We start from the raw sequence: 13,962 nt of genomic DNA, 5'->3' as shown, positions 1-13,962 counted from the left end.
GCCTCTTTACTTTTATGTTTGTTTGTTCATTAGTTTTTTAGAGTCCACACATAAGTGAAATCATATAGTATTTGTCTTTGACTTATTTCACTTAGTACAATACCATCTGGGTCCATCCGTGTTGTTGCAAATGGCAAGATCTCATACTTTTTTTTTTTTACGGCTGAGTAATATTCCATTGTAATATACACCACATCTTCTTTATCCATTTGTCTATGGATGGACACTTGGGTTGCTTCTATACCTTGGCTTTTGATAAATAGAAAATTTTAATTGTAATGAAGTTAATTTATCAACCTTTTTCTTCAGTCAGGTGAAGGCTTTCTGTATCTACTTTAAGAAATTTGCCAGCCTCAAGATTATTAAGATATTCTCTTAAGTTCTCTTCAAGGAGTTTTAATGTTTTACATTTAACATTTAGATCTATAAACCATTTGGATTTTTGTTTTTTTGTATTGTTTTCTCACACATGTATATGGTATGAGGTAGAAGTTAAGCTTCATTTTTTTCCCCATGTAGCAGCATATTAAAAAACTATCCTTGTCCCATACATTTCAGGGCCAACTTTGTTGTAAATCAGGTGATTTTGTTTGAAGTAACCTGTTTCTGGAGTGTGTGTTCTGTTCCACTGTTATATTTATTTATTCTTGCACCAGTTCTGCATAGTTTTACACCAGATCTTGAAATCTGGTAGTGAAAATTCTCCAGCTTTGTTCTTCTTCAAGATTATATTGGCTATTTTGGTCTTTTTGCATTTTTGTATGAATTTTTTTACTCAGCTTGTCAATTTCCTCCCCCCCAAAATCATGGGATTTTGATTGGAATTGCATTGAATCTGTAGATTGGTGTGGTGATAACTGACATTTTTATACTACTACTAGTCACTAATATTTGTAATATTTTTATAATATTACTACTGTTTTGTTTTTTAAGATTTTATTTATTTATTTGACAGAGAGAGACACAGCGAGAGAGGGAGCATAAGCACGGGAAATGGGAGAGGGAGAAGCAGGCTTCCCACTGAGCAGGGAGCCTGACTCGGGGCTCGATCCCAGGACCCTGGGATCATGACCTGAGCTGAAGGCAGATGCTTAACGACTGAGCCACCCAGGTGCCCCAGTCTGATGAGAGTTTTGTCATTAACTTTATCAACTGCTTCTCTTCTTTTCAGATAGTGGTACAGTAGTTTTCCCCTTTATTTTCTTTATATTTTTTCAAATATGTAATTGACTTTATTAAGCAATGCATGAATTGGGTAGCATCCCATCTAGCAAGTAGAGAGATGCTCTTTGCTGTATTTTCTTAATATGGTGAACTACACTGACTTTCCAAATTAAACCTAATTGGATTCCTTATATAAGCCAGACTTAGTTGTCATTCTGTATCCTATGTTACCAAATCCAGTTTGCTAAACTTTTAAAAATATTTTTATGACTACTTCATGAGAGAAATTAGTCTGTAATTTTCCTTTCTTGGAATGAAATTGGGAGATTTTAATTAGCACGTTTATGCTGGTCACATAGAGAAGTTAATGAATGTTTCTTTTTTAACTGTTTAAGAGTTGGTGTAAGATTGGTGGTGTTTTTTCCTTAAATGTTTAGGAAAGTTCACCAGTGAGGTTATCCGGATCCAGAGTTTTCTTTGTGGAAGATTTTGTTTGTTCGTTGTTGTTTTAAAGATTATTTGAGAGAGCGCTGCTAACACTTACGTTCTATTAGATTAACCTCAAACGGATTAGAAATCTTTAAAATTAAATACATACTAAAATTTTTCTACCTCACTGTTATTTTACATCTTCTGGATTTGAATTCACATTATTTTTTTTTAAAGATTTTATTTATTTATTTGACAGAGCGAGCCAGCAAGAGAGGGAACACAAGCAGGGGGAGTGGGAGAGGAAGAAGCGGGCTCCTAGTGGAGAAGCCTGATGTGGGGCTCGATCCCAGAACGCTGGGATCACGCCCGGAGCCGAAGGCAAGACGCTTAACGACTGTGCCACCCAGGCGCCTCTGAATTCACATTATTATGTGGAGTATTGCAGAGTTAGGAATTGAAATCCAGATGCTTTTCCTGAGGTTATATTTTTATTTCTGCAGGTCCCGCTCAGTCTGGAATTTTGTCCGACCGTGAAGTGGTCAATCTCTTTCTTCATTTTACTGTCAATCCTAAACCCCGAGTGGAATACATCGACCGGCCCCGTTGCTGCCTGCGGGGGAAGGAGTGCTGCATCAACAGGTTCCAGCAAGTGGAGAGCCGCTGGGGCTACAGCGGCACCAGCGACCGCATCAGGTAGCTGCCTCACCGCAAGCGTGGCCTCTTCTCCTCGTGTTGCAGGAGATCATTGACCGTGTTTTATTTTCAACTTTGTTTAATACATTTCTGAGTTAACGACAACAGTCAAGAGTCGGGGAGGTGCAGCACCTCCTCGCTGGACCGTGAGTGAGAGGACCTCTCAGGAAACAAGTGAAGGTAGAAAGGCTTGGGGAGGGTTTCTGCGGCCTGGGTTCTGTTTGGACTGCCATCGCTGGCCAGCGGGCTCTGCACCGTAATTATCAGACACTGCTCTAACAGCGTTTAACAGGAGCTTTCTCTTCGCATGGGAGATAGCTCCGTATCCAGTTACAAACGCTTAAATGGGAAAAAAATCAAGAATCTTGAAAGACACATGGATAAAATCCTGTTGAGGAATTTATCTTTATTGTGTTTTCTTTAGGTTAAATATCAAAATAGAATAAGTACCAGTTTTCATAAAAAAGACCTTTTGGATCTTTACTTACTTAATAGCACTTCAGTATCAAACTAGGGATTAATAATAAGTTTGTTAAAAAATAAAATTCTGAGGGGGAAATAAATGCATTTGTGGACTACTTAATAATCATTCACAATGAGAACGTTATATATGAAAACCTATGAGATGAGGCCAAGTGTCACACAAAAGGACAGTAATAATGTCTACTTTTAATAAATAAATTAGAGTAGAAATAAATGATTTAAGCATTCAACTCAAGTATTTAGAAAATGAATAGCAAAAGAAAATAGAAAAGAGAAGGGAAATAGATAAATGTAGGAATGAATGAATTTAAAACAGTAGAATTAAATCCGTAAGCCGGTTCCTTAAAAAAATCAGCAAAATAAATAAACCTCAAAACCAGTAAAGGAAGAAAGCGTACATTTAGAAGTAATAATGGGGATATAATCATATACTAAGGCAATTTTTATTTTAATTCTGAGTTTACTCTGTGCTAATAAATTGAACATCTTGATGGAATGGATCATTTTATAGGCAAATATAAATTATCAAAATTGACTGAAGAAGAAAGCCTGAATAGACCCAATTACCAATGGAAGGAATTAAAAGTTATCAAAGAACTGTCCCTTCACAAGGTGGTTTTTACAGGTGAGTTTTATCAAACCTTCAAGGAACAGGTCATTTCCTTGAGCATTAAAAGAAGAAAATACTTCTTGGTTAATTATTGAAAGAAGCGTAACACTTAATGCAGGAATCTGATGAGACGAAAACATTTCTAGATCAGTCTCATAGATACAGAAGAACTTCTACGTAAGACGTCAGTGTCTTGAATCTAGCAATACCTGAGAAAACATTACTGTACGAGCAAACAGGGTTTATTTGAAGATTGAAAAAATGGCTCAGTATTAGGAAATATATTAAATATCCATTCACCACAGTAGCAGACCAAGGAAGAAAAGGAATTTGATTGTTTCAATAGGTGTCAAAGACTTTATAAAATTTCACCTTCATTCTAGTCTGTTAATAGACCAGAAAAATTCTTTCATGTGATAGACTATCAAAACCTCAAGGTAGTGACGCTGGCCGGTCTTGCTGTGTTTCGGCAGTATTCTTACAATTCTGGGTGATGTGATTTATTTATGATTGTCATAAAGGATTAGGAGATTGAATACTGAGAAGGAAGAAATCTTTTTCATTATTTGCAGATGACATTATCTACATTAGTACCATTTCTCCCTTTTTTATAATAAAATGTTTTATATTCCCTCTTTATAATTTTATAATAAAATGTTTTATATTCCCTCTTTACTAACCTGATGAATTTCATAGACTGTATACTGCACACGTTGTTTTTAATTACCATAACGACCTAGTTGCAGTGGAGCAATAAATATAACTGAGATCAAATAAAATAATGTGTAGGCACTGGAGCAGGACCACACTAGAAGACAGAAGGAAGCGGTCAGTCCGTGTGCACACCAGCGTGCCAAGACAGCTACGCTTGCAGGGACAGGTGTAGCATACCACATGTCAAAAACCAGGAGCAGTGTTGCTGCCAATAATGTCATTTTTTTAAAGGTTTCAAATAAAACAAAGTACAGTTAGTCCTGTTTATTTAGTTTCTAGATTGGCGACCCTCTTACTCACTAAAATTTATTTGTACTCCCAAAATCAATGCTTGCAGTGCTTTCTTAAATCACAGGAAAGATTTTCCTTGCCCAGGAAGTATGTTCCTATTTGAGGGTCACACAAGGAGATGCCCTCTGCCTTCTTATCTCTGCTCTCCTGGGAATGGAGACAGTAGAGGGCAGTACGGTGTAGTGCAGGACAGGCTCTGGGGCCATGTGGGCAGTACGAATCCTGACTCTGCACCTGCTGCTGGGTGGCCTCAGGCAAGTCACTTAACACTTCTGAACCTTTGTTTTCTCTTCTGTAAAATAAAGAAATTGGAATCTACTAGGATGAGCTGTTTTTAGGATTATAACCCATGTGAAGTGTGTCTGTGTATGTTTCTGTGTGTGTATGTGTATGTGTGTGTGTGTGTGTGTGTATACACATGTTCCCCCCAGGAGCAATGGTTTAGTATTTGTGGCAACTTTATAGAATATGGTTACTACAAATAAGAATTGACTATATAATATTTCCGCTATATGATAATCACCTCTTGTAAAGGTCAGTGAATATTAAAGTTGTCAAAAGCTTTGGTTTATGCTGAAACGTATGTGATGCTGGGGACTTGGGGACCCTGCTCTGCAAGGAGAACAGAGGGTTGGATATAATCCTCTAATTCCTTCCTGTGTACAGACATAAGACACATCCTCTCTGCAGAATAATTTTGCATTATAACAACAACAACAACAAAATCTTTGGTTTGTAAATAAAGTAGAATTAGGTTGAACTCTTGTAGTTATAAATGAGTTTTTCACCTACATGAATTCTGATGGGACACTTGAAAGTTGATTGGGATTCTTTGTGGGGAGACTGTCCTAATCATTGCAGTTAACCTGGTGCCCCTGGCTCCCTGCCAGCAGTGCCCCTAAACCTTTGTGAAAACAGAGCTTGGCCTTCTTGAGGAAAGAACTCCTTTTGAGAACAACGGATCCATCTGAATAACCTCAGGATCAGTAAAAATCTGTTAGAACCAATGGAAGAGAATAGTGGCCACTTGTGAAATGTATATGTAAAAACCACTGATGTTCCTGTGTCGTCAGAATTCAGTGACAGAGATGGACGGTGGCAGGGGTTGATGTCCTCAGTGCCACTGAACTACACACTTGAAAATGGCTAAGATGGTTCATTTTGTTGTATATTTTGCCACAATAAAAGGCTAAAATTTAAAAATGTTTGGTTTTTCAGTCAAAATATTAAATAAAAAATACTCCATGTACCATAGTGACAACATAAAGGAGCAGGAATAAATCCAATGAGAAGCACACCGACTAGCACCTTTATGAAGAACTGGAGAACTTCGACTGGAGTCAGTGTCTTTCCAAACTAACCCCGTATGTTACACAGTTCCTTTCAGAAGTCACATGTGTTCGGTGCAGAGGAGTGGCTTGGCAAAATTATTCTAAAGTTACTCTGGAAGCCCAAATGTTTCTCTTTTTAAAGGAGCAGTATGGATCGAATGTGATAAGTATTATAAACTTTAAGTGTTGCATGGGACACACTATAGAGTTCCAAAATCAACCTAACATAGGCGAGCATTTAGAATGTAAGGGAGGAAATTTAGAAGGTGAAAAAGGATTAACCACTGGGAAAATAAAGTTAGATCCTTTCTGATCCCATCTACCACTATTTGTATAAAGTTAAATTTCAACATTAAAAAAATGAAATCTTGAGAGTGCTAGTGGAGGTAAATGTTATGATGGGGTGAGATCAGCCTCTTTAAAGTTGGCAGAGATCATAATTTGACTACAGATAATTCAACATTTTTACTTCCAAAGCCACCATAAAGTTAATCAATAAATGACAAACAGGATACTTTCCGTAATGGATATTTACTGACAAAGCACGGCTATATAACATGGCCTTTCAAATCCACATGAAAAAGACATTTCATCAGCAGAGAAAAATGGGAAAAGAACATGAGTATTTCATTAAAGAGAAAATCCAGTAGATGGTAAGCATATGAACAAGTGTTTTAACTCATTAGTAATCAAAGAAATATAAATAGGATTTGTCAGTCATCAGCTTCTCAGCGGCACAAAGACATAAAAATACTCAGGATTGCTCAGTGTGAGATAGAATCGATCTTTGTTCCCTGTGGGGTGGAAAGTGTGCTAGTTTTCCCTGGAAGCAATTGGATAATGTTTATCTAAAGCCTTAAGAACATGCCTGTTATTTTCCTCAGCAGTTCTACTTCTAGGAATTTATTCTAAGGACATAATTAAGGCCCTACAAGATTACTCATCATGGCACTGTCATAGAAGAGCAAAACTGCAAGTAACCTAGATTATCCAGCAATGAGGAACTAGTTAAATATAGTGGACCAGTAGTAATTGTTTACCTTTTTAAATGAGAGAAGTGTGTGTGTGTGTGTGTATATATATATATATATATATATATATATATATATATATATAATTATATCTATATAGATGATTTTTAAGGTAAGTGTTCATAGAAAATAAGTCTTATTTTGTGTGTCTTATTTTCCCATTGTTAAAAAATAGAACTAAAAGTCTGAAAAGAGAATGCACCAAAGGATAGATGGAGGGTATCTCTGGATAATAGATTTAGAGATGCTTTAAAATTGTCCTTGTTTGTTTAGCTGCATTTTCTAGCGTTTTGGTTTTTTTACAGCGAATATATTACTTTTTTAAAATAAGAAAAGACCTATATTAAAAACGATATATTTAAAACTCTTAAGGCGGTCCTCGCACTGGACTGAGAGTGTTCGCGTAGTGGGGATAAGCATGGGCGTTTGGACCCGGGCAGGCCTGCGGTCATGTCCCTGCTATGCCACACTTTGTGACCCAGGCAAGTGAATTTCTCTAAACCTTAGTTTCTTCAACTATAAACACGGAGGAGAATAAAAACAATACTGTGTGACTGAGTTTATGGAGCTGTTACGATGATTAAAGGAAATAATTGGTGTAAAGTCTCGAAGCCCAGCACCCGGCCCAGGAAGGGCTCAGTGTGCTGGTACAGTAGTAAGAGTCGTGAGCACTGACGTTGCTGCCAAAGAGGCTGAGGGTCCCTGCTTTATGTCGTGATGATCGCTGATCATACAGTCTTTCAGTGCTCTTTGTACTTTTTGTCAGCTTTTATACATTCATAAAATGGAGTAAGGTGGGTGTGTTTCTTAACTGTTGTGACCAAACTGGACTTGCTGATTGTTGTAGTAGGAGATCTCATTCTGATCGACCTGCGTAGATCAGGTCCTGGCCCCGCGCTGCACCACCGTGTTCTCTTACGGCAGCTGCTTCCTCCAAGCTCTGATGACAACCTGGAGTTACTGTTGATTCCTTTGCTTGCTTGCCTGTTCCCGGCGTCCTCCATTAGGCTACAGGTGCAGCGTGGGTTGACTGGCTTGTTGACCATTATTTCCCTGGTGCCAGGCCCAGTACCTAAGTCTGACAGGCCCTGAGTAAGTATTCATCGAGCTGAGAAATTGTTCTAGTTTGGGCTGCTGGATTTCGGGCCTAGTGGCTGACACATATGTGTTCATGAAGGAGATGGGCAAACGTATTTGGACTAATATATCATTTCAGTGATCACTACAACAAAAGTGGGTATTTAGGTTAAATAATTTCCTTTGACTCTCAGAAATGTGCAGTACAGAAAACAAATTCTACTTAAGTTTGCATTAAGTTAAAATTTACTCTAGAAAGAGTTTTTTGGTAAACAGATAACACCTCCAAGGATATCAAATTGATGACAGTTTTCCTTTTTATGAGCAAAATTAGATATTCCAGGTAACACTTAAAAGTTTTATAAGCCTTCAGAGTATGAATACTTATTGAATTCATGTGTTGTTTTATATTTGACTTCATTCTCAGGTTCACAGTTAATAGAAGAATCTCTATAGTCGGATTTGGTTTATATGGATCTATTCATGGTCCCACGGATTATCAAGTGAATATACAGGTACACTTTCTTCCTCACAATCTATCGTCTTGAAATATAACAAATGTAATTTTACAATAAGATCTCATTTTGATAAAATCAAATATATCAATATAATTATCAAAGGCACGAGAGCGCCTAGAGAGTTCTGTTTTACAACCGATCAAAGGAATGGTTTCCAAGAATTGGGGTCCCGGGCTCCTTCACAGAAGCGTTAACACGGGAGGAGCCCTCCTTTCTCCAGGAAACGCTGTCAGTCGTTCCTGCTGTGTGTTGGCTGTCTTAAGACACCCATTGGCTTTTTTCATGGCCCTTTGAACTCTAGGGCTTGAAACTGTGTAATTTCTCAAAACTACTAAGAACACCTTCTGATTTCTGATTGTCTGACTAGACCCTGCCTCATTCTTTAGATCTGCTCCATCTCAGTTCTTAATCCGGAAGAAAGTTAAATACCTCTCTCATTCCCTTCCAGTAACCCAGTGTTCTCCCACTGTTGTGATTACACACCCCAGTTAGAATTATTTTTGAAACACACCTGCACTGGACTTGTATTTACAAACTATGCACATGTAATACTGTACTTTGATATTTTGCATAAGTTAAAACACAAAAAATAGAAATGAGAAAAGGAAGTAAACAGTGTTTGAAAACTTTTATCAGTAGGAAATAACTGCGTTCTCTAAAATGTTATTAATATATCAGTTTTAATAGTAAAAACCTTGGTGTACTTTGTGTTCAAAATACATCATTAGTTTTCAAAATATGGAACAATTCAAAGCTCTGATTTGATAACAGTTGAAAAAAATTCCTCACTACCTCACAAAGATACCTTGCTTCAGATGGAAGAATTGCATTATTGGCTCTGCTCGTGACATCGTGCTCATTGTCTCATCTTGTCTGCTAAAGTTTTATTGAAATTCAGCTGACTGCTGGGTGCAGTCAGGCCCCGACTCTTGGTTTTAGCTCAGGTCGTGAGATGGAGCCCCTTGTGGGGCTCGGTACTCAGTGTGGAGTCTGCTTGGGATTCTCCCCTCTCTCTGCCCTTCCTGCTCATGCTCTTTCTCTCTTTCTCAAATAAAAAATATATATATTTTTAAAGATTTTATTTATTTATTTGATAGAGACAGTGAAAGAGGGAACACAAGCAAAGGGAGTATGAGAGGGAGAAGCAGGCTTCCCGCTGAGCAGCAAGCCTGATGCGGGGCTCAGTCCCAGGACCCTGGGATCATGACCTGAGCCGAAGTCAGACGCTTAACAGCTGAGCCACCCAGGCGCCCCCAAAAAATATTTTTTTAAAAATTCAGCTGATGGGCCCCTGGCTGGCTCAGTCAGAAGAGTATGCAACTCTTGATCTCGGGGTTATGGGTTTGAGCCCCTCCTTGGGTGTAGAGATCAAATCAATGAATAAATACTTAAAAAAATCAGTTGATAAATTTATATTTTAAAAAATCAGCTGATAAATTTATGTCACTCAAGTCAATTTGTTACTCTTACAAACCAATTAGAAAGTGACTTTTTTTTTTTAGATTTTATTTATTTGAGAGAGAGAACATGAGCAGGGGGAGGGGCAGAGGGAGAAGCAGACTCCCTGTTGAGCAGGGATCCCGAAGTGGGTCTCGATCCCAGGACCCTGGGATCATGACTTGAGCCAAAAGCAGATGCTTAACCCACTGAGCCACCCAGGTGCCCTGGTTTTAAGTTTTCTATGGAACTGTGATATACGTTTAGAAAAGTACACGTATTTCTAAGCGGTACATGTAGCTCGCTTTTCAGAAACTGAACACGCTTGCGCAGCCAGCAGCCAGATCAAGGAACAGGACATTCGAGCGCCCTTGTGATCTTTCCAGTCACTATCCCTGCAGAGATGACCACTGTCCTGACCTCACACAGCATCGACTAGTTTGGCCTATTGGGCTGTTCCTGTTTTTATCTGACATTTGCGAAAAGGCGCGTCTGTGAGCCTCAGCCTCTGCACGTGCTCTTCCTGCGCACGGACCTCTGTAACCCAGTGAGCTCCGACTGGAGCTTTAACGCTCTCCTCTGTGCAGCCTCACCCCTTCCTGACAAATAAAATTCTCCTCCGTTTGGCCGCTCCACCTTACACATAGCTCTTCCTGCACGTGCCGTACTGAATTGTCGCTGTACACACGTCTAGTGACTGGAAGCTCCTTGAGGCTGTGTCCTTCCCTGCCTGGCACAGATTATGGAACTAAATAGAAAACAGGATTTTCACATTTCCAGTATCTGTGTACCTGAATACTGCATTTCAGGTCATTTTAATTTCAGTAAATAACATTTAGACATAGGAAATGCTGTGGGAATTTTCTAGCGGCAAGGCAGGCTAGCAAGGAGTAAAGGCCCATTTTCCTCAGTATCTAAAATCCAGGCCCTCTAAAAACCAGTTCCCTGAGCCGTGCGTCTTTTGTGGACGCCCCTCTGTCCTGCTGCCGAGCCCCAGTTGGCTGGCATCCTCCCCGCCCTTGACAGCCTGTCAGAGCCATCGCTGGGGGTTAGAAGTAAACACAGAAGAATTACACGACAGAGACGTAGCCGCTATTCCTCAGGGTTCCATATTCCTTTCTGTGAAACCTGGCATCAGTTGATGTAACTGAAATGTGACTTCTCTTTAAAAAACTACAGATCATTGAATATGAAAAAAAACAAACCCTGGGACAAAACGATACCGGATTCAGTTGTGATGGGACTGCTAACACATTCAGGGTCATGTTCAAAGAGCCCATAGAGATCCTGCCCAACGTGTGCTACACAGCATGCGCGACGCTCAAAGTAAGTCTTCCAGAATGTTCCAGAGGGTGAACTGGTGAACAGAGCGGTTTTCCGTAGAAGCTGAGAGTCCCTGGCAATAAAGCCTTCAGGAAGAGCTGGAAGGAGGAAGCTGGGAGTTAAAGTACTCTCCACTGCTTTGACAAAGAAGTGCTTCTCAGCACAGCTCTGCTCTGAAATGTTCTTCACAACAAGTAGCCCTTTGCTTGAGTAGGAATTTGAATGTTTGACAGAAGATAAAGTAATTATTTACTTAAAACCGTTTCACTGTTGTCTAAAAGCTGACTTCTACATTCAGTATTTTTAATCATTAACTGGCTTTGTAGCAAGAACTTCATTTTTCATGAAATGGCTTAGCATAAAGTTGCCTATAAGAACTATAATGAAATCTAATCGTTAATCTAATTAAAACACTACATTAAATTGAATGCTTATTAAATGAGAATTACTAATGAACATTTCGTTCTCATTTAGGGTCCCGATTCCCACTATGGCACAAAAGGATTGAAGAAAGTCATGCACGAGACGCCTACTGCTAGCAAGACTGTTTTTTTCTTTTTCAGTTCCCCTGGCAATAATAACGGCACTTCAATAGAAGATGGACAAATACCTGAAATAATATTTTATACATAATTCAGCATTCTGATAGACCTTGGCTAAATAGTACCATACCATCTAGTCTCAAAGGCATAAAAAACTGGCCACAAAACATAGTTTGAGTGTCATGAATATTTATAATTTCAAGATAAGAAACTAAAATTTTAGTTTCTTAGATGAAGAATGTTGATTTAAATCTCTGCATGGTTTAAAAGCAGATTTTCCATTTTCTTATAACCTTAGAGGAAAAGAGAACTGGGCGTAACTTAAAAAAAAAAACAACGCAGCTCTTTCAGCTATATCTTGTATAATTTCGTAGATCAATTGACTCATGGACTTTACAGTTTTATAGAAAGATTCTTGTTTCAGACAGCTGGTTTTGTTGTTGTTTTAACTGTTAGATGAATTGGACTTACAGGCTTATCTGTTCTGAAGGTTACATGAGATGAGACGGGTCAGTATTCTTACAGAATTCCTATTAACTCACATAACTAATTTCAGAAAATTAAGAAAACTGACCTCATATTTGGAGTTTTGAAGTATCTGGTTGTTAGCATTTGGAATATTGCTAGAAGTAGGCCTAATAAATGCCCACGAACATTCTCCATGTATTTACACAAAAGGATATTTTATTATAGTATATAGTCGTGTTACATAGTACAGTTTTAAACTATAAATGGAGTTTGTACAGATTCACAATAATGTGACATAAACAGAGGATCTAAAGGCAGAGTCTGAGACTGGATTCTTTGTCACTAAACCGCACTGTGCTCGTGTGTCTGTCTGGGGGATGCTCCTGAGAGTGCCCGAGATTGAGGTGGTGCTGCCGCGGGTGCCCGGCTAACCAGATCAGCTCAACGTTGTGGCGATAATCTTACATGACCAGAAACTGAATAAAATACTGACCTTTCTAACAACTACTTTGAATTTTAAAGATAACCAACAGAATCACTCCTGCTGAAAAGTATACTTTCTACCCAAGAAGTAAGCTGTGTTTCATAGTTATGACCTCACTCAGGTACAGCTGTGTTAGGAGGGGGTAGGAAGTATACCTGGTAGAATAACATTTGTATACTTTTTTATAAAGCAGAATTTTTATATAAATAACATTCTTTTCCCCTCAGAAGTGATTATCTTGTTAAAAAATGCTTATGTGTAATTAAGTTTAAGATACATCAGATAGTTTTGGAAGATGGTTTCAAATCACAATTCTTATAAGTAACAACTTAAAAGAATTCAGGTTTTCTAAATAGTAATTAGGACAAAAATTTTTCATCTAAAATAGTACTTCATTTTATATTTTCAAGAAGGGAGTGAGGTGTGTTGGTGGCAGAGGTCTCAAAATTGCTGAAGGGACATTTTTCTGTCTGGTAACATCTTATGGATATAAACCTCAGTTAACTGGAATATCTATGAAATGTGTGGTTCTGGTTAACGAAAGATTAACCAGCAAACACCCTATAGTCACCGTTTTGGAAAGTACGTCTACCTTTCAAAGTATGGTATGCCCTAGGTAAGTAAGTTATTGTTTTTTTTACATTTGAGGCATTTCCAATGCTTTTCAAGCATGTTGCTCTGAACGATGACTGTAACTGAAGGTAGCTATAGAAGGGATAAGAAACGGAACTGTTTACTGATATGGGACATCCCCTGAAATTTTTTAAAAAATAAATATCTATTATCCTTTTATTTTTTTTGTCCTCTGTCTTTTTCTTCTGAAAGTTGAGTGTAAGATACCGTTTTGGAACAAGAGTTCTAGTTGATTGAGGTTTAACCTTACTTGTAATTTATGGAAGTAACGCAACACACAATACGAGCGCTTCGCTGCAGCCTTAGAGCGATTCGCTGAACGGCAGCAGTCGTCACTGCCATGTCTGCTGTTTGATCCTTCCTCTGTGGCCTCCGGTTTTTCTCCCTTGTTCTGATCTCAGGAGGTGGGAGAATGAAGAGTTATTTCCTCTGTTAGGGTTGTTTGGTGTTAGTAATAGCTCAGAGTGAGAGCTGCGTGCCAGGCTTTGCACTAAGTAGCTGACACACTTTCTCCTCCGTGCCTCGCATCAGTAAGAGGTACGTACTGTTATAAAACCCACTTCACAGGAAGGGGTTTCATGTTTCAAAAGGTCCGTCGGGGAGACCGAATGTAAACCCAGGTCTCCCTCCCAAGCTGCATCTCGTGAATATCCCGGAGATGATCCCCCTCATTATTGTGGTTCAGGCCACCATCTTCCATCCGAGCGGCAGGTCTCCCCACCTCTATCTAC

At 38.7% G+C, this 13,962-nt stretch overlaps 1 protein-coding gene across 2 annotated transcripts in view; it reads left to right on the top strand.

Annotated features, from left to right (window-relative positions):
- The window catches only part of BTBD1 (BTB domain containing 1), a 41,920-nt gene extending 28,530 nt beyond the window's left edge, over positions 1-13,390 (top strand). The window contains exons 5-8 of one of the 2 annotated variants that reach the window (XM_026510557.4): positions 2,097-2,289; positions 8,254-8,341; positions 10,961-11,107; positions 11,579-13,390. In XM_026510557.4, the coding sequence (XP_026366342.2) occupies positions 2,097-2,289; positions 8,254-8,341; positions 10,961-11,107; positions 11,579-11,737 (587 nt within the window). In that variant the 3' untranslated portion in view covers positions 11,738-13,390. Of the gene's footprint in view, positions 1-2,096; positions 2,290-8,253; positions 8,342-10,960; positions 11,108-11,578 lie in introns of those variants that run through there. The other variant, XM_026510558.4, reaches the window with a different exon arrangement.
- The last annotated feature ends 572 nt before the right edge of the window (positions 13,391-13,962 follow it).

This window comes from Ursus arctos, unplaced genomic scaffold (assembly GCF_023065955.2).
Source record: "Ursus arctos isolate Adak ecotype North America unplaced genomic scaffold, UrsArc2.0 scaffold_28, whole genome shotgun sequence".
Taxonomy (NCBI): Eukaryota; Metazoa; Chordata; class Mammalia; order Carnivora; family Ursidae; genus Ursus; species Ursus arctos.
Note: the sequence above shows the minus strand (reverse complement) of the source record. Positions and strands in the feature narration are given on the sequence as shown.